Source organism: Panulirus ornatus, chromosome 27, assembly GCF_036320965.1.
Source record: "Panulirus ornatus isolate Po-2019 chromosome 27, ASM3632096v1, whole genome shotgun sequence".
Taxonomy (NCBI): domain Eukaryota; kingdom Metazoa; phylum Arthropoda; class Malacostraca; order Decapoda; family Palinuridae; genus Panulirus; species Panulirus ornatus.
This window is the reverse complement of record NC_092250.1, coordinates 4,947,085-4,971,708: the sequence shown is the minus strand read 5'-3', so window position 1 is coordinate 4,971,708 and position 24,624 is coordinate 4,947,085. Positions and strand designations below refer to the sequence as shown.

The 24,624-nt window shown below is 38.2% G+C and overlaps 1 protein-coding gene across 2 annotated transcripts in view; it reads left to right on the top strand.

Moving 5' to 3' along the window:
• LOC139757563 (NCK-interacting protein with SH3 domain) overlaps nt 1-23,995 on the top strand; it is a 50,565-nt gene extending 26,570 nt beyond the window's left edge. The window contains exons 8-16 of one of the 2 annotated variants that reach the window (XM_071678164.1): nt 327-473; nt 1,247-1,419; nt 2,723-2,845; nt 5,026-5,105; nt 8,398-8,501; nt 9,342-9,698; nt 13,365-13,537; nt 20,938-21,129; nt 21,291-23,995. In XM_071678164.1, the coding sequence (XP_071534265.1) occupies nt 327-473; nt 1,247-1,419; nt 2,723-2,845; nt 5,026-5,105; nt 8,398-8,501; nt 9,342-9,698; nt 13,365-13,537; nt 20,938-21,129 (1,349 nt within the window). In that variant the 3' untranslated portion in view covers nt 21,291-23,995. The remainder of the gene's footprint in view (nt 1-326; nt 474-1,246; nt 1,420-2,722; nt 2,846-5,025; nt 5,106-8,397; nt 8,502-9,341; nt 9,699-13,364; nt 13,538-20,937; nt 21,130-21,290) is intronic. The other variant, XM_071678165.1, reaches the window with a different exon arrangement.
• The last annotated feature ends 629 nt before the right edge of the window (nt 23,996-24,624 follow it).

Below are 24,624 nucleotides of genomic sequence, written 5' to 3'. Positions count from 1 at the left end.
CAGGGCTGTCTGGTATAGTTGATGGTGTAAGGAAAGTTGTTTCAACCTTGTCCTTCTGAAGCATTTTCTCAGTGAATGAAATGAATAAGAGGATCATTGTGATTCAACAAGCACCTTTGTTCAGCAATATCTCTTTTGATCTGGTTGACCTTCTGGCTCTTGGTATAATTTCCCCCCCCTCCCTTCCTTCACTGCTCATATGTAGAGTTTTATCTATAAGTGGGAAAAGCTTTTTTTTTTAAGATGTAAAACCATCTCTACTCAAAGCAGAGGCCTGTGAGCTTCAGTTTATTTTTCATCCATTCCTTTGTTTCTTTTGTTCTCAGAAATTCATCTCGTGATCACTGACTTAGAGGCCAGTGGCACAGATGCTAGTGGTCAGTTAGAGGCCAGTGGCACAGATGCTAGTGGTCAGTTAAAGATGAGGGTCCATTTACTTGACAGTGATTTGCTGTTGCACCATAACATCATAGGTTGGTGCGTTGGTGTGTGATCGTTAAGACCCTGTGGCATATCCTAGCCCCACATGGCTTATAATGGTCAAAGGGGTCGCATGCTTGTGGATGCTCCTTTTTTAGGGGTAAATGTTTGATCTCCCACAAAGCAAATGCTCATTCAGATACTACTAGGGTTATGCATGCAGTAGAGAAATTGTTTTTTACCCCTCACAACTTACATTTTTTATAATGTCAACATCATTTCTTTCAGCGTTTAGTGTATTATTTTGATGAGATTTTCATTTCTAACTCAAAATAATTTCCAGAAGTGTTTTGTTGATGTGATAAACCTGAATATAACATTTTCATTGCATTCTTAACTATAATGGGAACTTATGTACGGTGTTTCTTTATTAAAAGTATCTTTGTTCTTGATACCATAAAAGCATTTCATTGTTATTGCTAAGTTGATGAAATATCAGGTTCAGAAATTCCTTCCATTTTTTCATTCAAGGGTTTACTGTGTGAGATCAGTCAAGTTTGATTACTGTAGTAAAATTATGGGCAGGTAATGTAATCATAACAGTTTCAATTTGCCATCTAGAGGAGGTGATTGATACAACATATGAACTTATCTTATTCATAAATGTACTGTATTCAGTATCTCTAAGACCTATTAAGCTGCACAGGTTTTTGAAGTGTGCAGTGGGATGTTTTAGTGTGGAAATCACTTTAATATTATGAGTTACATGATCTGTTTGTATTGTTGAGTCCTAAATTTACATTCAATATATTTTCTTGCATGCTAGATGTAAAGGACGGAGGTGCTAATAAATGGCAGCAAAGCTCTGATGGGCGTCACCTGGTAGAACTTCTAGAAAAACTACGAGAGTGTAAAGATGATGAACAGCAGCGTTCTTGGGCTTTGCACGAGGATGAGCACACTATCTCCACTCACCTCACTGATCTCCTAGACTTGCTAGTAAGATGTGTTTATGATCCATGTGGTTTACTGTTTTCTCACCAAAGGTGAAGATGAAATTTTAAGACACCTTTCCTGTGTCTTTTTTTTTTTTTTTTTTTTGCCTCTATCATCTTCCCTCTTCTGCCACTCTCCCACTTCCTGTTATTGTTGTTCCTTTCCATTTTTTCTTACTTTTCATCCTCATGTGCTTCAGACCACCTGTATACAGTCCATTGTACTCTTGTACCTTTGACTTTTTATTCCATGAAGTCTTGTGTATGTTACCTCATTTGAGCTATTATTACTAGAACCCCAATCAGTTTGACCTCTTTTCACATGTTATTCTATTTTCTTTCTTTTCTTCAACCCCTTTTTTGTACTGATCCTTCCCCGTTGATAAATGTTTTCCCCTGGCTTATCATCCTTTTGGTCTCTTTTGTCTTGACTTCTATTCCCTTCGCCTTTATTCTTGTGACTTCTATCCCCAGTCATACCCTTTATCTTGGCTTCATGTTTGCTTGGCCATTTGTAGCTAAAGCCTCCCATCCCCTGTGCTTCTTCATTCTTGGATTTCTTCTGTTGCTAGAATTGTGCAAGTTCTGTGTGAAACAAATATCTCCAAAATCTCTGTCTGAGATGATGGAAAGGAAAGTGATGAGTCAGATTTGCATTTACATTCATTTCATTGGTGCTTCTCATGTGCTTAGGAATACTTACAATATTCTCATTGAAATAGATTTAGATTCTACAAATTAATGATCCAGCAGATTTCAGTAAAAGTTTGTGTAAGCTTGAAAGCATACATCCCAATCTTTCCCTTTAAGCCCTAGTTGGATGCAGAACTGATCAGAAGCCCAAAATTTTGTCTGAGATATTTATAAGTAGCTGTGAAATATATCTTGGAGCTCTGTCTACAAACTCTAAACATTCACTGTACCCCCTCCCCAGCCCAATCCTTACTTAACACACCCTTCCCAAAATAAACCCTTCCAAATCTACATTACCCAGAGAAAAATGTCATTCTGTCTTGCCTCACATTAGGCCAAAATACATCTCTCTGCAAGCATACAAACACAGAATGTCCTTTCATCATCCCACTTAAGACACAAAATATTTAATCCTCAACTTCCCTTCATATGCCCAACACAGACAGAACTTCATTGTTTCTTCTCTGAGATAATTAGGACTGTATGGGGAAAGTAACTAAACATAGTGAGAATATTAAAGATTATGAAATTATTCCCCATGCTTTTAATTGTCAGAAACACTAGGAGTTATGCATTAGGAAACATTAAATGTTACACTAAGTTAACTGTTTCAGAACAATGGAGATTTGGCAGTATGCCGAAGCGTGCTGTCTTTGGATGATTTTCGTCCCCTGTTGACATTAGTCCAGTACTACCAGATGGAAACCCGTTGGCCACTTCGGAAACTTCTACTGAAGGTGACATACTTCCATTGAAATTATAGAATAGATAACAGTGTCTGCTAGTAAGCTGCTTCATTCTTTGTATTGTAATAGAAGTCAACCTAGTGAGCTGGGTTTTACTTTGTCTTCCCTGCTGTTTGTTCTATGAGTATGAGATTCTTTAGGGTATTTTACAATAAATTTGGGTATGACTCGTTAACCCTCTGCCTTTCTAATGGGAAAACACTAGGTATCTCCCACCCTTCACACTATCCCCCCAAGTACTGTAAGTAGTGGCAGCTCACTTGTTTTGGGTCTGCCTTCAGCTAGTCAGATACAGTCACAGATATGATATCTTTGACCTGTTCACTCTTGGCTGCACCACTCAGCAGCTCAAAATTCTCTTAGACTGTGTATTGACCAGATGTCTACCAGACTGGTTTTTTTTTCCATCTCATAGATTTGTATCCTCTTTTCTTTCTATTTTTATGTAATTGATCACTGTTTTTTAGCGAGGTAGCACCAGCAACAGATGAAAAAGGCCACATCCACTATTATCCTTTCCCTAGCTGTCTTGTGTAATACATATTAATTCATTAAGGATGGTGTGTTCTAAGTGTTCTTTGGTCTTTGTTTTAGGATACATTTATACATTTATATTTGAGGTGCTTTATGTGGCAAGGGTAAGCCTGTCTTGATCCCAAATTTCTTGTTCTGTGGTATTTGAAAGGCCTATCCATTTTCTGTTACATTACATTGTCCTAATCATGGTTGACTCACTCTTACCACCCAGAAATTTTCCATGTTTTAGTGGAGTGGCAGACCACTTGTGCAGTCTTGAAACTGTAGCATTCTCTGTGCTACTAAGGTGAACCTATTTCAACCTATTTCAATCAGCAGTCAGACAACATCTTGCTTGCAGCAAGTCATGCAGTTCCATCACCTAATGATCATCAAGTTTGCTATCAAAGTCCCTTTTCATTTTTAGACATACAGTATTGTGGTTTTTCTACTCTTTTTTTTTATCATAACTTTAGGGTTATAGTCATCAGTTTGAGTTATTCTTATGATGTGCAGCTGAGTTAGTGAGGTGACTTTCAGAAGTATCATAGCAGAAAAAAAGTGGAAATGGAACCTTTGGTCACATGGTTTTTCATCTCCCTGAATAACCTGAATCTAGGGTACGGAATTTTATATCTGAATGGAATACCATGGTTGTCCACTAGATGATGAACAAAACTCCTGCAGATTCCAGCTCCTTACATATTGGGAAAATTAACCTTGGTATTGTGCACAAATCTTCCTCTTCAAGCCTCTTATGTCTGAGGCTTATGCATTTTGTAAACAGATGCCCTATCAAGATCTGATACGTTAACAAAAATGGCTTTAGGGAAAGATGCTTTCAGTTGGATTCTTTCTCCAATGGTGGCATCCCAAGTGCATCTATTTGCTGCTAGAGCCATTATCTTTTTACTGATGTACATTTCTGTAGTTCAGGGACACTTGCAGCAGATGCTCTTTCCTTGGATTGGAAATTACTAGAGCCAGATGTGCCTTTATTCCTGCTATAGATCTGGTAAAAGTTCCTATCAAACTAGATGGATTTTGGAGGCTTACTTCTGATGCAGGTAGACCCAAAGTTGAAGAGACAACATCGGTGACTGTGGCTCCATTACTATACTCTGTGGTTGTTTCTTCAGGTTTAGACTGCCTCAACATTTTTTAATGTGGACTTTAACCTCAAAGGTTCAGGATCTAGATTCTTATGTGTGGATTCTCTCAGCAGAGGTCTGGAGAATGCCAAACAGATGATCTTTCATAATGTTCATTGTGCTCAAGATAGAACCAGTTGTTTCTGGAAATCATTTCAGTCCTTCTGACTTCTCAGCTGCCACAGAAGCTGTATGTATAGAGTTCTAAAGCTTTTGTGAACAGAGTTGTTGCTTCCTATAAGAGTGCCCTTCAGGAACCCATCATCATCATCCTAATCCTCAAAATCCCATCTACTGATACTGCAGATTAGCAGGGATACTTATCATTTTGAGAGGTAAAACAATGTTTCAAATCCCTAAGCAAGTTTTCTCAAATGCTCATAGGTCTCTGCCTATGGTATGTATTTTTTTGTCCTTCAGAACATTCAGTTTTACTATGCATCTCATGAAATTTTCTGGTAATGATAAGAAAATGCAAACATTTGAGATATATCTTTCTTTCAGGTGTTTGGGGCCGTTTGCCAGATGTCAGCAGCAAATATATCATACCTGTCTGCCTCAGTATTTCCAGTTGAACTTGCAAGGTTAGAATTTTACTGCTAAAGATTTCGTGATGCAGAATCAAGTTGTAAGTTAGTTGTTTAAGAGAGGAAATGCAGGTAGAAAACTCAGAATAAATGGATATATTGACGTTAGAATGTGGAGTATTTCAAGCATTATTATATCCATGTGTGAATGCTTGAAAAGTCTTAGGTACGGGTTTCATGGACAAATAGACAGCGAAATGTCATTAAGTATAAGTGACCAGCAGCCAAACTAGCAGTAGGCCACAAGCTTCTAGCCAATCAAAAGATGCCACTTCATACTACTATACCAATCCTCCTATCCCAGGTACTACTTTGATAACTTCATATGTTTCAAGAGATTTCTGTCTTTACGAAACTTCTCTACTCTGTTATTCTTATATTCTGAAATATATAGCTTTACTTTGTGCCTTGCTACAATCTCTGTCTCTAAGCAACACCATCATTACATTAATTACCAAGAGATGAAGTGAAAATTAGCACTTTTCACATGATGAATCATAAGACCCACATCAGCCATCTCTGGTGCACATTGAAGAAAGTTTGTTCATATTGTCCTCTTTCATGAAGCACCCATGATCCATTCCAATGAGATCCCTTTTCCCAAAGAACACACAAACACACTTATAAGCACTACTAAAAACCTTCCTAAAAAAAATCAGCCCTAAACCAAGCTCACCTATAAGCAGGAAAGTCGTGAAAAACGTACACAGAATCAACTGAGAAACAACTCTCCAATGACCTTTTGCTCCAATTGATATAAGCATTGCAATGAAAATCTTTAAGACCTGTCCTCCTATAGGCCCCTGGCAACATATTAGACATACAAGAGTGTGGCTAATTTGCAGTCCAAGCACTTGCAGATATCTTCAACTACTTGCTACACAGCAAAATCCCTGACATCAAGAAACTTGCCAGAATTATATCATTCTAGAAACTCTCCAAACCACCCAACTTCCCCTTCTATTACCCTCTATCTCTTCTATCTTCAGCATCCAGACTGTGAAAAACTGATCCTCAACAGAATCAAACAGAACCCCCACTCTCTCCCAAACAGCTTGGCTTAATCCAGACACTCTACCATCACACCACACACCGACCTCACACAACATATCATAGATGGATTCAACAGACTACATCCCCTTTCCTACACAATACAAGTAACAGTAAACACCATCAAATCATTTAGCACTGTTCCTAGACACATCCTCACACAAAAGACACTTGACACTGCCTTACACATCAGTGACAAAAAGTGGTTGGCCAAATTCCTGGCCTTACCTCTAAAAGACTTAAACTCTACAGTGGAGTTCCTGAAGGAGGAGTTCTGTCTCTAGTTCTCTTCCGTTTACTCCTACAAGACCTCCCATTACCTCAGGCAACCTCATCATAAAGATCCTTTCAAATGCTGGACTATCTCACAATCACATCCCAACTCCCTAACCCCACTGTATCAACATCAGATATGCAGGACTGTGTTACACAACTGGAACACTGGCTCACCAAGAGTAGACTGTCTGCACCTCCACAGAAGTCTTCAATCACTCTAGGCAGACAAAAATCCTGTTAATGCTCTCCAGTTACTGTGAATGGAGTGTCACTCCCACTGAACAAAACACCATTCTAGACCTCGCATACGACACATGGCATTCACTAACTACATCAGTAACAGCACAAAAGCCACACACAAAATAAATGCCCTCAGAACACTAACTAGCACCAGCTTTGGACAAGAAAAAGAATCCCACAACATCCTCTGCAAACAGTTCATCCCCTTCATTTTTCATTATGCCTCACCTGCTTCGTCTTTAACCACTCAGAAGCAAATGTAACAAAGCTGCTAACTGCATGAAATAGTGCACTCAGAACAGTCACTGCCTGCCTGGCAACTACAAATACACAACACCCTCACAATGAAACAAAAATCCTCCCAATAAAGTCCTACCCATAACATGTTCGGCACTCAGTTTTATGCAACAGCACTAGACTCCTCCCACCCAAACTATTCTGTGACAAAGCACCAACACCCAAGTGGAAATAAAAGACTTACCCCTAACTCATGCTTCAATGGCCTCTCCTCACAGATTCCCTCTCCTCCAACAAATGTAAACACACACACACACACACACACACACACATCGAACTAACCTGACTAGCAGTAAACAGCCAACTTTCCAACTAATTCTTAAATTCTAACTCATCAGACATGCACCCATTAAAATCACACTTCCCATACTTACATGAATCATACTACCCTGTCTGTACCCTGGACATCACTTACTGCTGCCAGGTACGTACTTGAATGTCTTTGCGAATTCAGAGCAAAATAGATTGGAGCATCAGTCCAATTGTTTCAAAAGTTCATTGATTATGGGTTTTAGGAACTCAGAAATACTGGATCTTTTCTCATATCCTCAATTGAAGTAGATTATTTTTTATATGATGATAAAAACGTTCTTGTTCAGAGTTTTTGTCTTAATGGTAAATGTTTTGAAAGAACCCATTTCATATTGTACATCACTGATGGACTTGGAAATCTTATAGTTATTTAATACCTAGATGTGATATGGCAAAGGGAAAGCTTTTGTTTGTTTCTGCATATATACAGCTGATCTTCCATGTAAGTGAACATATATTTAAGCCTCTTTCAATATACAGTGTAGGTTCTGTTAAGATACTTTACCATGTTCTTTACCTAGAGATGCATAAATGATATGCACACGTGTTACTCCCCTCCTCACTGCATGTCATGTGTGGTATTGGTTGTTGTGTTCAGAATGCAGATGTTGGACAGGTTATGTGCAGATTGAAAGTTCGCATGACCATCACTCAGGAGGGTCTAAAATATTGTGTGTCTCAACTTATTTATATGACTTCATGACCTATGGAAAGCTGTTCTGATTATGGTAGATTTTTTTTTTTTTAAACTGTTCACCATTTTCTGCATTAGCGAGGTAGCATTAAGAACAGAAGACTGAGCCTTTGAGGGAATATCCTCACTTGGTCCCCTTCTCTGTTCCTTCTTTTGGAAAATAAAAAATGAGAGGGGAGGATTTCCAGCCCTCCGCTCCCTTCCCATTTAGTCGCCTTCTGCGACACGCAGGGAATACGTAGGAAGTATTCTTTCTCCCCTATCCCCTATTATGGTAGATACTTTGATGAATTAATTTGTCTGCATATTTTAGTGTTCATTTACCACTTAGGTCAGCCAACGAAAAAAATTCTCAACATAATTCTGATAACGTTATCTGATATTGTAATTATGTAACAATTTGTTTCTGGTACTTCACAGAGAAATGCTTGACAGTACGTGCAGTGAGGTGCGTTTACAGTACACTTCTCTAGTGCTGGGAATGGTCCTTTGTATGGGTGACACGCTACCATATACACATTTTAGTAAGTTCAGGTTGAAATCTTTTATTGTGATCATATTATTTTTGTTTCTTGAAACTTACAGCATTCTTAGCATGGTATTTTGAATCATGTTATAATGTTACTTTCACAGTAGTGTTTTTTCTAGACTTCTTCAGCTGTGTATTTTCTGCATAATAGCTGAAAATGGCTGTTACATTTCTATATTCTAGAACTTTGCTTCCTTTTAGAATGAACATTTTTTTCAATCTGACTCATCCTTGGCAAACCAGGGTGCTAAGGCTCATATTGCCTTTATGGATGTCATATAATTGCAAATTATGTGGTCAGCCCAAAATCAGTTGTATTGTGGCCCCCATTACAAACTACAGACTGAAAATGCCCTGAAATGGTTTGAAAAAAATTTCACTCTCTGAATCCCACCTCTTGATGATAACACCAGAACTTCAGTTATTTTACCTATCAGGAATCAAAATCTTATGCCTGCCATTATGCTCACATTATACAATAATGCTAACTTACTAAATTTTTTCACTCTTCCTGTTGGATTACTTGGAAGTATTTAAGTATAGAGCTGGCTGGTCTGCTGCCTGCAACAAAAATCGATTTTATTTAAGAAGTTATTTATGACTATTTACAAATTAGAGGACTTGATTCAGCCTGTGATTTCAGGTTAACTTTTGATGGATGACCAGGCATTATTGAGAAGGTAGCCATTCTGTCTGGTTAGTTCAGACTTGTTTTCAGTATTTGTTCTTGCTACCATTTTGAACATGCTTGTGAGAGCATATGTCTGTAGTTTATTCTGTGTTCTCGAGAGGTGTACATGCTTCAAATCTCATTTTTTTCTTTTTTTTTACAAAGGTGTAATGAACGAGTCATTCATGTGTATGCTACTGGATGGAATAGAGAAGTACCATGAAGATTCAGAGACAGAGCAGCTGGCTGAGCTTTATCTGACTTTGGTCCTAGCTTTCAACTTACAGTACACTACCATGCCACCATCTGCTTGCTCTTTACCAGAAGCTGCTAATGCTGAGGATGCTGTGCAAGAGGGTGAAGTTAATTGTGATAATATGACAGATAGCACCATTCAGAATACGATTAAAAATGGTCATAGCATGGGAGCAGATATGGAAAATATGGTCATTAAATTACTGTCACAGAGAGAAAATACAAAATACTTCACAGAAAAGCTTTTACTTTTGTTCAACCGAGAAGGTAAGTTAAAATTCAGTTTTCATGGAGGTAGGTATGCTAGCTTTGAGTACTGTTAGAGTATCTTTGGGAATTAGCACAGGATAATCACAGGGAAAATGTATTCTATTTCCCTTGAATGGTTACTTAGTTTACCACATTTACAATCTTATCCGATGTAATGGCTCCAAACACTGATCTGACAGTCTTATGGTTGTTATAGTATTTTTCTTATTTTTTACTTGTCTACTTTTCATGCTTATACATCTTAAGATCTACTACCTCCACCCATGGAAGGTGTAATTTTGATCTCATTGTTTTATGTCTTGGGCAGATAGTTGCTGTTACACACCTGTTTTAACCAGACCACGTTTGAATTCTTATGATATGAACAGAAAGCATCGGTTCCCTTCATATTATACCCAAGCCACCAAAGGATGTTTTTTGTCTTATTGTGTAAGCAGAGGGTGACTGCTGCAATCTTATTATAATTGAATCAGAAAGTTGTTAATGTTTCTCATTATAATCTTAGAGCAATGGCTTCATTCTTCTTTCTCCCATACTATCATAGAATGTTTCATGTCATTCTTTGTGAGGAGGAGCATCACTTTCACTCAGATCATCTATGTTTCAAGATTTACATTTCAAGCTTTGTTCCTATGAGTCCACTAGGAAAATGAAACACTTATCGTGTTTCATTTTCCTAGTGGACTCAGGAATATCTTGATCACGTGCAAAATTGTGATCCCTTCCTTCAAGCTTCATATATTAGGAAGAGGGCAAATGCTTTACAGATGCTGTAACAAAGCTATTGCAGAATGTCGTATCTTGTGGTGTGAGCTTTACACAGTTGCTTAATCCTTTTTTAGTTAGACTAATGTCCAGTATTCCAAGTTCTGTAGTTTAAGCCATATCAGGGGAAAAGCTTCATATACTGCAGCATGAGCAAAGGGTAGCCGTTTCAGGCATTTTAGTTAGACTAAAGTAGCATTTCTATTTCATTTTCTGTTATGTCTTAATACCAAAGTAGTGTAGTTATTCAGAAAATATTTTGAGTTCTGGTCTTTTAGTAGATTGTTTGGAAATGGACACTGGCCCAGGTATACCTAAAAATTTTCATGCACCATCTCAGTTTAAAAATTGTGCATGAGCTTTGAATAGATGGGTCACCAGTTAATATACAAGGATTACTGAGGTCTTTCCACTTCACATTGAGGTACAATATCTTTAACATGCTACAGACTTATAAGGCATTTACATGGTACAGGCTTTAAGTGGAAATATAAAGTCTGTAAGTGAAAATGTAAAGGATAGTAAGTTTTGAACACAAATTTTTTTGTAATCACATGAAATGTAAGACAGACTTTTCATCTCCTTCATTGTGAAGTAGCATTATTTGATTTTTTTAAGTAATTTTGTGGCAATGGATAATATTTTCTAGGTAAACAGTCTTTCTGTGAGGGGACAGCACAAAACAGATTTAGCACTGTGACTTCCCAGGTTCATTTCAGTGCTGGATATGTAGTATAAGTGATATGTTTCTATGGAGGTTTTAGCCCCACTTATTGGTAAACATAATGATAGATTTTATCTTTAGTTTTTTCTCACCAACTGACAGTCAGAACCCTTTGTAGCATCTAAGAGAGCACATCCTCTGGGGAGATTAATACACTATTTTACTCTGCAAAATGAGGAGTGGATTATCCATGAGGATTACTTTTTTCAGCTATCTTGAAACATTTTAGGTGAGCAGATGCTCACTAACAGGAATGTAAAAGTCATATCATATGTTAATCTGCCAAGGCCTGTGACAGCATGGCATGGAGGTGAAGCGGATAGGTGTAGTCAGCCATCGCCATCCTTTTGCTTGTTCTGGCTTTGTGTGCTGTAGTTGTCGATAACTTGACATAGCTATGTGGTATCTTTACTTTTATTTCTAGCCTTCACACTACAGAAATGATTGAATTCTTTGATTAGTGTACATACCATGTCATGAAGTGTAAGTGCTTTGTTGTTTTTTAAGCAACATAGGATCTGTCACCAGAATCAGCTGCCAAAATATGGTGATCATCTAGGTTATGTTATCATGTTCATCCTTTTGATATATACTATAGTGACTTTCTATCTGTCTGTCTTTATCTCTGATGCCCATATCCTCTGGGAACTCGCATCAAGAGTGTGGTCACAACAAAAGAGTCTCCACTTATCCCTGTCCTTTCATGTCTTCCTCGTATACACCATTCCATACATTCCTTTCTTTCCGTCCAGTGCTCTTTCACATTATTTCCCCATTTCACATATGGTCTCTCTCTCACACCATCCCCTTCAATCGTACTATCATACACTCTTCATGTAAACTTCCTGCCTTGCTTAATTTCTGCATGCCCAACCCATATATACATTTTTAACATCAGGACCTTATAAGAAAAGAGTTCTGGGATGATTATTTATCCGTATTATTCATATTATTTCCTGTGTGGCGGGGTGGTGACAGGAATGGATTAAGGCAGCAAGTATGAATATGTACATGTGTATATATGTATATGTCTGTGTATGTATATGTATGTATATGTTGAAATGTATATGTATGTATATGTGCATGTTTGGGCATTTATGTGTATATATGTGTATATGAATGGTTGGGCCATTCTTCGTCTGTTTCCCTGTGCTACCTCACTGATGCAGGAAACGGTGATTAAGTATAATATAATTTATATTTTTTTATTTATTCAGTATACCTAATCGCTGTTTTCCGTGTCAACGAGGTATCACCAGGAAACAGACGAAGAATGGCCCATCCTCTCATATACACTTATATATGCATAAATGCCCATATACGCACATATACATACATATGCGTTATCAACATATACATACATATACACAGACATATACACATATACACATGTACATATTCATACTTGCTTGCCTTCATCTATTCATGTGCAAGAGAAGTGTGTGACATGCAGAAGGTGGAAGGTGAGCATATTAGAAATGATAGTGAGGGGTTGGAATTGAAGTTGCTAAATGAAAGAGAAACAACAGGTTTCCTTTATTTTTGTTTCTTAAATTTTTCCTTTTATCTCTCCCTTCATATAGATTTGCTCCTAAATACTCAAAGGGCTTCTTCTTTAGATGACAAATGCAAGTTTTGAGAGATAGAAAATTATTTCTTTTGCCACCTTTTGCCACCCAGACATCACAGACTAAGTGGGTTTCTGTATGAGTGTCAAGTCTGTCAGTGAGCATCTGGTGATCACATGTATTTTATGATATTCAGAAGAGTTGCATGCTCATGGATGCACCTCCATTCAGAGTGTAAGTGATGTTTTAAACCCTCATAAAGCAAAGCTCTCTTGGCCATTCATATGAAGGACTCTGTTTACATAAGCAAAATGGTTCTTCATCCTTCAGAACATCCTTTTTATCAGTTTTGGCCTGATAGTGAGGTATCAGTTTGTTAAGGGTGGTGATTATGAGTAGTGATACTGTATGCTGATCCAGACAAAGTGGGGTTGTAACTCCCTAGAATGAGTAGTAGGTGGCTGGTTCAGAATTTGGGTGATGATATAACCTTCTAAGTTATATCATGAAACCCATACTCCTTGAGTTGTGATTTGGAACACATAATCCTTATCAATTTTCCTATACAATACTGGTAATGAAGAAACACTATTTTACTTTCCAAAGAGGACCCGCTGGCTATGTTTGATCATGAGCCACGGCCCCCACACTCTGTACTTAAGATGATGCGAGACATGTACTCCACCCAAGCCACAGCAGCTATCTTCTACACCAATGATGAAAGGGTGGTGTGTGATATAATTATTCGTCAACTATCAGATCTTCCAGCAGATGATAAGGTGAGATACTGTATGTAGCTGATGTTTCCCGAAACATTTATGTTTGCACTTAGAAAATTATTTTGATTACCATGTTATTTTGGGAGACTGTCAGGAAAAATAGTTTTGTGGTCAGCAACTCTGGGCTTGCATTCATATTTGCATGAGCACCAGTCTTTTAATAGTTTTCTCTCTCCCTTTCTGTTTAGGAAACTGCTTTCTGAGTTCTGATTTTTTGTTCCAAATGTTACAAATTCATCCACTTGTACAGCTGTCAACAAAATATGTTTCTGTATTTGATCTGTTTTTACACCCCATAGACTACAGGAGAATATCTAGTATTTCTCATTTGCATTCTTTCTCGATGCATCTTTGTTACTTTATAATTCATGTCTTTAAATTTAGTTTCCCTTGTACTTCTAATTTCTTCCCTCCATATTTCATTATTTTTTTTTTTTTTTTTTTTTTTTTGCCGCTGTCTCCCGCGTTTGCGAGGTAGCGCAAGGAAACAGACGAAAGAAATGGCCCAACCCACCCCCATACACATGTATATACATACGTCCACACACGCAAATATACATACCTACACAGCTTTCCATGGTTTACCCCAGACGCTTCACATGCCTTGATTCAATCCACTGACAGCACGTCAACCCCGGTATACCACATCGCTCCAATTCACTCTATTCCTTGCCCTCCTTTCACCCTCCTGCATGTTCAGGCCCCGATCACACAAAATCTTTTTCACTCCATCTTTCCACCTCCAATTTGGTCTCCCTCTTCTCCTCGTTCCCTCCACCTCCGACACATATATCCTCTTGGTCAATCTTTCCTCACTCATTCTCTCCATGTGACCAAACCATTTCAAAACACCCTCTTCTGCTCTCTCAACCACGCTCTTTTTATTTCCACACATCTCTCTTACCCTTACGTTACTTACTCGATCAAACCACCTCACACCACACATTGTCCTCAAACATCTCATTTCCAGCACATCCATCCTCCTGCGCACAACTCTATCCATAGTCCACGCCTCGCAACCATACAACATTGTTGGAACCACTATTCCTTCAAACATACCCATTTTTGCTTTCCGAGATAATGTTCTCGACTTCCACACATTCTTCAAGGCTCCCAGAATTTTAGCCCCCTCCCCCACCCTATGATCCACTTCCGCTTCCATGTTTCCATCCGCTGCCAGATCCACTCCCAGATATCTAAAACACTTCACTTCCTCCAGTTTTTCTCCATTCAAACTCACCTCCCAATTGACTTGACCCTCAACCCTACTGTACCTAATAACCTTGCTCTTATTCACATTTACTCCTAACTTTCTTCTTTCACACACTTTACCAAACTCAGTCACCAGCTTCTGCAGTTTCTCACATGAATATATATATATATATATATATATATATATATATATATATATATATATATATATATATATATATATATATATTTTTTTTTTTATACTTTGTCGCTGTCTCCCGCGTTTGCGAGGTAGCGCAAGGAAACAGACGAAAGAAATGGCCCAACCCCCCCCCCCCATACACATGTACATACACACGTCCACACACGCAAATATACATACCTACACAGCTTTCCATGGTTTACCCCAGACGCTTCACATGCCTTGATTCACTCCACTGACAGCACGTCAACCCCTGTATACCACATCGCTCCAATTCACTCTATTCCTTGCCCTCCTTACACCCTCCTGCATGTTCAGGCCCCGATCACACAAAATCTTTTTCACTCCATCTTTCCACCTCCAATTTGGTCTCCCTCTTCTCCTCGTTCCCTCCACCTCCGACACATATATCCTCTTGGTCAATCTTTCCTCACTCATTCTCTCCATGTGCCCAAACCATTTCAAAACACCCTCTTCTGCTCTCTCAACCACGCTCTTTTTATTTCCACACATCTCTCTTACCCTTACGTTACTTACTCGATCAAACCACCTCACACCACACATTGTCCTCAAACATCTCATTTCCAGCACATCCATCCTCCTGCGCACAACTCTATCCATAGCCCACGCCTCGCAACCATACAACATTGTTGGAACCACTATATATATATATATATATATATATATATATATATATATATATATATATATATATATATATATATTATACATATTATACATATTATACATTTTTTTTTTTTTTCTTTTTTTCAAACTATTCGCCATTTCCCGCATTAGCGAGGTAGCGTTAAGAACAGAGGACTGGGCCTTTTTCGGAATATCCTCACCTGGCCCCCTCTGTTCCTTCTTTTGGAAAATTAAAAAAAAACGAGAGGGGAGGATTTCCAGCCCCCCGCTCCCTCCCCTTTTAGTCGCCTTCTACGACACGCAGGGAATACGTGGGAAGTATATATATATATATCCCTGGGGATAGGGGAGAAAGAATACTTCCCACGTATTCCCTGCGTGTCGTAGAAGGCGACTAAAAGGGAAGGGAGCGGGTGGCTGGAAATCCTCCCCTCTCGTTTTTCTTTTTTTTTTTTTTCCAAAAGAAGGAAGAGAGAAGGGGGTCAGGTGAGGATATTCCCTCAAAGGCCCAGTCCTCTGTTCTTAACGCTACCTCGCTATCGCGGGAAATGGCGAATAGTATGAAAAAAAAAAAAAATATATATATATATTATACATATCCTTTATGTTTTCATCATTTATTTCCTACGCATTGTGCAAAATTTTCTTCTTTCCAAACACAGCATTTCTTCAAAAAGGGGAAGGGACAGAGTAGCAGTGTTCAGATGTATCACAGAAAATAACCAGTTTTCGATTGTGCTGTATATGCCTCAAGATGGAGTACTTTCCCTCACCTCTCTTATCACCAGAGTGGAATTAATTCTCCAAACGTCACCTTTTTTCAGCTGTCTTTTCTGTCTGCTGCGATGCTACTGCCCTCTCACTGTTTTGCAGTTATTTTTTTTCACAACAGCTTTCATGAGTTGTCCGCATATATTCCTGTCACTAAGGCTTGGACCCAGGGCATGCACCTGGTAGCTGCTTCCCATATATCGTGTGCAGAGACAGTCACACAAGTATTGATTGTTGTGGTATGTCCCTCCTTCTTCAAGTATGAAGCTGTGGTATTCCCTTCCTTCTTTCACCATTCTTTCTTTAGACAACCTTTCTCACCTTAAGAGGCAGGTCTTCAAACACTCAAGGAGCTATAATCGTTTTGATTCTTCTTCCTATAAACTATTTTTCTTTCATTTAAGATGGCCTTGATTAGGGCCTGTGTTATGTTACTTTCTGTTTAGAGATAATGAAATAGGTAATTTTACTTCTTTTTTTTAATATAATCTAACAAAATATGAAATGTCATTTCAGTTTGCAGACTTATTTTACAGAAAAGATTTAAAGACCAAATGAGGATCTTTCTAATGAAGACAACACCTGAAAAAGGTCTGCTGAAGCCTCTGAAATGTTGAGGTAATGATGACACATTGCTTGTATAGGACAGCTGGGATTTATGGATGGTAGAAGTAAATCATAAAGCTGGTTAGGGACTGCATGGGCCTGTGGATAATGGAGGCGATGACACAGTTAGTGATGAACTGCCCTGGTCTGTGGATGGTGGAGGTAATTGCATAGCTAGAAAGTGACTGCTTGGGTCTCTAAGATGGTAGAGGTAGCAACACAGCTTATAAGGGACAAGTTGGGCCTGGGGTTGGTGGAGGTACTAGTAATGACACAGCTAGTGAGAGTTGCTGAGGTCTGTGGATAGTCGAGTTAATGATACAAAGTTGAAGATGTTGGACCTTCTGTGATGAAGGTATTAGAAATATGTAGAGCTATTGAAGTACCTATGTAGGCCTCAAGATGGGATGATAATATTAGAATACAACTAAAAAGGGCCTGTCTTCGTAATGGAAGTCAGATAGTGAGTGAGTAAGGGAAATGAGAGGCCCTGCTGTCTATGGTTATAATAGGCAAAATCCCAGTCATAACCTTTGTATAATTCTGTTATATGTACCTAAGAACAGAATGTCCTTGCATGAACGTTTACTTGCCACATCTTAGTAGAGAACAAGTTTCATGTCATAAGTTCCTGGATGTTACAAACAAACTTGGTCCAATCATTCCCTGTTCTATGTTCACTTGAGCAAGACATCCAGGCTTGTGTCTTCATTCCATGTCTTATTTTCTCCCTGTGCAACTTTCATTGCACTTCTCTTCAACAAACTATCGCTTTCCAGTACTTCTTTTTATTGAGGAGAACATTAGCTGGATTGTTTTCTCCAGTTATCATTATTATTATTATTATTATTATTATTATTATTATTATTATTATTATTATTATTATTATTTATTTATTTGCTTTGTCGCTGTCTCCCGCGTTTGCGAGGTAGCGCATATTATTATTTTTTATTTATTATTTATTTTGCTTTGTCGCTGTCTCCCACGTTTGCGAGGTAGCGCAAGAAAACAGACGAAAGAAATCGCACAACCCACCCCCATACACAGTGTACACACACACACGCCCACACCCGCAAATATACATACCTATACATCTCAATGTACACATATATATACACACACAGACACATACATATATACCCATGCACACATTTCACACTGTCTGCCCCTATTCATTCCCATCGCCACCTCGCCACACATGGAATACCATCCCCCTCCCCCCTCATGTGTGCGAGGTAGCGCTAGGAAAAGACAACAAAGGCCCATTCGTTTACACTCAGTCTCCAGCTGTCACGCAGTAATGCCCGAAACCACAGCTCCCTTTCCACATCCAGGCTCCACACAACTTTCCATGGTTTACCCCAGACGCTTCACATGCCCTGATTCAATCCACTGACAGCACGTCAACCCCGGTATACCACATCGATCCAATTCACTCTATTCCTTGCCCGGCTTTCACCCTCCTGCATGTTCAGGCCCCGATCACACAAAATCTTTTTCACTCCATCTTTCCACCTCCAATTTGGTCTCCCACTTCTCCTCGTTCCCTCCACCTCCGACACATATATCCTCTTGGTCAATCTTTCCTCACTCATTCTCTCCATGTGCCCAAACCATTTCAAAACACCCTCTTCTGCTCTCTCAACCACGCTCTTTTTATTTCCACACACCTCTCTTACCCTTACATTACTTACTCGATCAAACCACCTCACACCACACATTGTCCTCAAACATCTCATTTCCAGCACATCCACCCTCCTGCGCACAATTCTATCCATAGCCCACGCCTCGCAACCATACAACATTGTTGGAACCACTATTCCTTCAAACATACCCATATTATCATTATTATTATTATTATTATTATTATTATTATTATTATTATTATTATTATTATTATTTATCCCTAGGGATAGGGGATTAAGAATACATCCCACGTATTCCCTGCGTGTCGTAGAAGGCGACTAAAAGGGGAGGGAGCGGGGGGCTGGAAATCCTCCCCTCTCTCTCTTTTTTTTTTTTTAATTTTCCAAAAGAAGGAACAGAGGGGGCCAGGTGAGGATATTCCAAAAAAGGCCCACTCCTCTGTTCTTAACGCTACCTCGCTATCGCGGGAAATGGCGAATAGTATGAAAAAAAAAAAAAATTATTATTATTATTATTATTATTTTTAAGTTCTTTTTTCTTTTAAACAGACAAAGCACCAAGTAGTATTACCTGTGAATGTCCTGAAAGGTATATCTGATCATTTCTTGTTGGAAGTAAGTGTGAAAGTTTGTAGTGGGTTTAGGTAAAGAGGAAATTATATGGATGAGAAGACAGTGTGAAATTCTTGTGAATGAGCTGAGAAAAAGGCTTCTGTACATAGATACTAACAAAGATTGGGTGATAAATAGCCTAAAGTGAAAGCAAACCAAACCGGGAAAGAAGGCACAAAACCAGGAAAGATGGCAAGGGTGTGGCACACAGAAGTTGGGATCTGGATTTTTAAGAAAGGGTATTGAGTGGTTCACATAAGTTCATCCTACCCTTAGGGACAGATGGCGTGATTACTCATATGTTGTTACTGAGATTTGCCCGTTCCAGTATTCCTAAAAAAGAAAGAGGGGCTTTCATTTCCTTTACTTACAGGCTCTCCCTATAGAAAGAAATAGTTTTTCTCAAGTTCAAAGCTGTGTTTGGGTTTGCTTATGATGTAGGTATAGGCACATTGCTTATGATCTACCAAAACTCCTAGATGAAGAGAATGGTCACAGCTATTGAAGGAGCCCTCCAGTCTCTGAATGATCACAGCAGTGTGTTGGCAACTTTCAAAGCGGCAAAATGAAAATTAGATTTACACCCATCCCTTGCTTTATGTGGTATCACTATAAGCAAATTCACTATTATGTGAGGAGCGTACTTCTACCTGTCCCTCATTTTATTTGATCAAAGTTCACTATTGTGCAGGTGTGGGCTGTATAAAGTGTACCAAAACTTAAGTGATAGTTGGCCAGTGGAGTAAGCATGGGTCTTAGGTGTAGCGTGTAAAGTTACCACCTTTTTGTGCAGATCTGTGCTTCTTGTGTTATTTGCATATACCTGCTATTATGATCTTCCTGCAGCCCCGTGTTTATGTCTATTAGTATTGCATTCAAATATCTTGCTCCATCTACCCCAGAACCAGCAGTTAAACAGAAGAGAACCTCTCTGATGTTAGAAACTAAGCTAGAAACCATACAATGTGCTCATGCTGATATCTCACACCGTTTCACACGTCCCATTTCTCTATGTGTGTTTATTGGTCTGCTGTATGTAATTTCACTTTGTGCAAGGTTTATGTAGAATATAACCCCCACATAAAGTAAGAGATGAAAGTTAACAAAAATAAAGTGATCTGTTTCAGACTTTGACACTGAACTGCGAAATTTATTTTAATGGACAAAAAGATAAATGGAGAAGAATCAGGATCTTAAAGACTTCAAGCAGAACGTTTTGTATGAATAGCAGAATAGATGAAAAGAGCACTGAAGGAGTGGGCCCTTGGCTAGAGCATTGATAAAAATAATGAATAGAAAATTTTTAGATTTATGTTTACATTTATATGGAGTGGTTAAATTTTATACTTATGTGTCCTGGCTGATTTTGAATATATGATTACATGAAACTGCATAATGTATATGATAGAAAAAAAAAAGATTGTTTTTGAAAGAAGTTATGAGATCAGTACTGTATATGATAGAGAAAAAAAGATTGTTTTTGAAAGAAGTTATGAGATCAGTATGTTTAGTTGGTATGGTCAAGGGACTGACAAAAACAAGTGTATGTAAGTGAATCTAATGATATTGAGTGTAATGGATACACTGAGGGAATACACATGAACATGAAATGCTTTCACTGTAGTGTCTGAGGCAGATTCTGTTTAAGCCTCTTTGTTATGAGTATCAGAGGAAGTCGAATAAAATTTTGAAGAAAGATCAAAACTTGACATTTATCTTTCTAGCGTCGCAATGAATACCTTCATCTTTTGGAGGGTGTGATTGTGACAGGACGATGGACAGATCATCTGCACCGTTGTGAAGAGGTTAGCTTGTGTTGTACCAATATTCTTGCTGAAGAAGAGCCAGCAGCATTAGAAGATCAAAATTTAGTAAGATGTCTCGTTGATAAACACTCAAAGTATTTTAATCTTTAGGTAAGCTTATTCTTTATAATTCATTGTAGTTTTTGGTCTGTTTATTTGATGTACTTATTTATTCATATATTTATATTTTTTGGAACATGGTAAAAATTGTAAAAGTGATAAAGGAAGTTTTAGAGAAATGAATTTTTTACCTTACCTGTTTTCTTTTTCAGAAATATCGTCTGCACTTGTATGTCTTAAGAAAAGTGTTTAATGGTGAAGAGATCATCATGATAGTGTTTCCAGATGTAAGTATGTGGTGCTATTCATATTGTAAGAAAAAACTTAATAATTTTTTTGAACTCTGGCAGAACATGAATTCTTTTATCACATTTTTTAACTGTTGTCTGTGGTCATATGTATGTAACTGAAGTCACAGTGTTGAGTACTTGCGAAGCAGAATGGGACAGAAATCAGGTGATTTGATCTTCCTGATAACTGCATTTACTCTTATTAATCATGTATTGACAGAAATACAAAAAGTGTATCTATCACACTGGTATTGTACTGTGTCATGTTTCACTTATTAGGTTATACAGTCACTACAGCAATGAAATAGAGTCTCATCTTGAATCTTCATACGTATATTGTTACTTTGTGCCAACTGTATAGTAAAATAATGACTTAGGCTAATTGGGAAGAAAAGGCTACCATGCATGCATATGCAATATATTTAGATTTTTTGAACTGTATATGTTACAACAACAGGAATGTTACACACCTCAAAGGTAGTATCTGACATATATACCCATTAGTCAGATTATAACTGAATCATTGCTACAGATTTCAAGCTGATATGCACCTCCTATATGTATGATAGTCGAGACTTTATATGAAGTCGGGCAAACGTGTTGTGCAGCTATCAGGCCATTATTTATATTCGTTATCATTTTATAAATCACCTGCAGTATTACAGTACAGAGGAATTTATATATGACCTTAGGAATTGTATGTTTCATCATCATAATTTTGCATCACTGAATAGAAATATGCCGTAAAAGAAGTAATGATTATCAGGAAAAAGGTATATACTTATGATCAGAAATTAATTAGCACAAATAAATGTCATTTGCCTTTTTTGATAGCCTTGGTAAACTTTTAAGAATCCTGTAGGGGTTCAGTTCCCTCCAGTTCTCCATCAAGGATGAACTTCCTCATGACTTTCATAACAATTTAAACATCAGCTTGAGATTTGTAATTACCTTATCTTTGCTTCTGCTCCTGTACCTGTTCCAAGCTGTCATGCTGTATTACCTCTATGCACAGCCAGGAAAAGTCTTGTGAAATGAGTTTTAAACTCATAGAATGCTATTTCTTGCTATAAGGGAAACTAATGAGCAAAGGAAATGAGGGATCCCCACTCCTTTTAGGTTGATGATTGGACAGTATCCCAATAACTATTGAATGCTACACCCCTAATCATCCAGCACAAACCAATGATTGGCACTGTCTCTTAATTATGATGTGGCCTTGTCTTGAACGTAAAGCCGTAATTTATCTGTATAAATCTGTAAAACTCATTCTTGCGTAATTTTAAGCTACATCTAGGAATTAAGTGGGAGTAAAGAGGAAAGGAGGGATGAGAGAAAAAAGGACACCTGTTCACTGGACACATCTGCAGGAAGACGAGGCTTTTCACAAGCTCAAAACGTATCCTCCTCTTAACAGGATTTTGCCAGTGAGCAAAGGAAATGGGTGCATACCCAAATGGAGGATAATGTGAAACTTGTAGTTTTCTGCTGAAAAGTAGTGAACATTTTTTTTCTTTTCCTATAGTACTTAATTCAATGTAGGCAAAAGTTGAAGAAATGCTTGTCAAGCTTCCCAAAACTCCCTGCAAACAAAGTGTGTAACAGGGTTATGACATGATTGTACTCAAATCATTTTAGATTAAGTGCCTTTACTATAGACTTTATAGTCTGACTTGCTTCCTATCAAAGGGTTCGATAGTGTCTCACTGCATTTGGGGTTTTATCAAAAATGAAAGTGATATGTTTCCAAGTAAGTGGACTAAGTTGATCTTCTTCCTCTGAGCACTGGAATCAAACCCCCCTCTAAAAGAAAAGAGCAAAATTACCTTTGTCAACATGAATTAGAGCAGTGATCTCTTTAAAAAGAAATAATTGCCCTTCTTTTAAGTTTACTGCAGAAAGAGGAGACACCATTTACCATTCACAGACTATTACTGTGGCAAGGTTAAAAAAAGAATATGGTCTAAGGTGAAGGTCCCAATTCCTAAGCTAGACAAGGCTAAGCTAGAAATAGACAGATAAGAAAGATTGAAAGGAAAGATATGCTTCAGTTGGGTGGAAGTCCAGTCATGCATCTTGAGGAAGGACACTTCCTAAATAAAATGAACAAAACTACAACCAATCTGTTGTTAGGTCATGATTATATACTTTTGTTTTCATACATGCCATTTCCTACGTTAGGTAGCATCAAGAACAGAGGATTGAGCATTAGATAGAGTCCTCACTGGGCCCCTTCTCAGTTCCTTCTTTTGGATAAGTAAAAACTGAAGGGAGGATTTATATATCATAAAACCGTCAACATGCTGTCAATGGATTGAACCAGGGCATGTGAAGTGTCTGGGGTAAACCATGGAAAGTTTTGTGGGGCCTGGATGTGGAAAGGGGAGCTGTGGTTTTGGTGCATTACACATGACAGCTAGAGACTGAGTGTGAATGAATGCGGCCTTTGTTGTCTTTTCCTAGTGCTACCTCGCGCTCGCATTGGGGAAGGGGGGTGCCATTTCATGTGTGGCGGGGTGGTGATGGGAATGGATGAAGGCAGCAAGTATGAATATGCACTTGTGTATATATGTATATGTCTGTGTATTTATATGTATGTATGCGTTAAAATGTATAGGTATGTATAAGTGCGTGTGTGGGCGTTTATGTATATACATGTGTATGTGGGAAGGTTGGGCCATTCTTTCGTCTGTTTCCTTGCGCTACCTCGCAAATGTGGGAGACAGTGACAAAGTATAATAAATATGAATATATAGATAAAAGTTTGAATTATTTTTTGTATTTGTTCGTTATTTCCCAGTTCAGTGAGGCAGCACCAGAAACAGACAAAGACAGACCTTTTTCTCTCACATCGATTCTCTAGTTGTTATGTGTAATGCATCAAAACCATAGCCTCCTATCCACTGTATGAATGCTATTGTTACTAGAATCCACTGGCTGGAGGTTATACTGCAAATGAAAAGTAACCTTCAGCAAGGCTGTATCATTGGGAGTACAGTTTCGTCAGAACTTTTCACTCCAAAATAGCCTAGATTTCCCTGCTACTGGGCTGCAGGAGCTTTACAAAGGTCCTGGATAACACCAGGACTGTTTCATAGAAATTGGTCCTGGTATAAGTGAAATAAATATATGTACCAGAATTAACTGGATCCATTTAATATATCAGGGATGATGTGCCATGATAGGATAGAATAACTCAAGGTAAACCATGAAATAATCTCTGGTGCTTGGCTTTGGACATTAGGTTCTTCTCTCA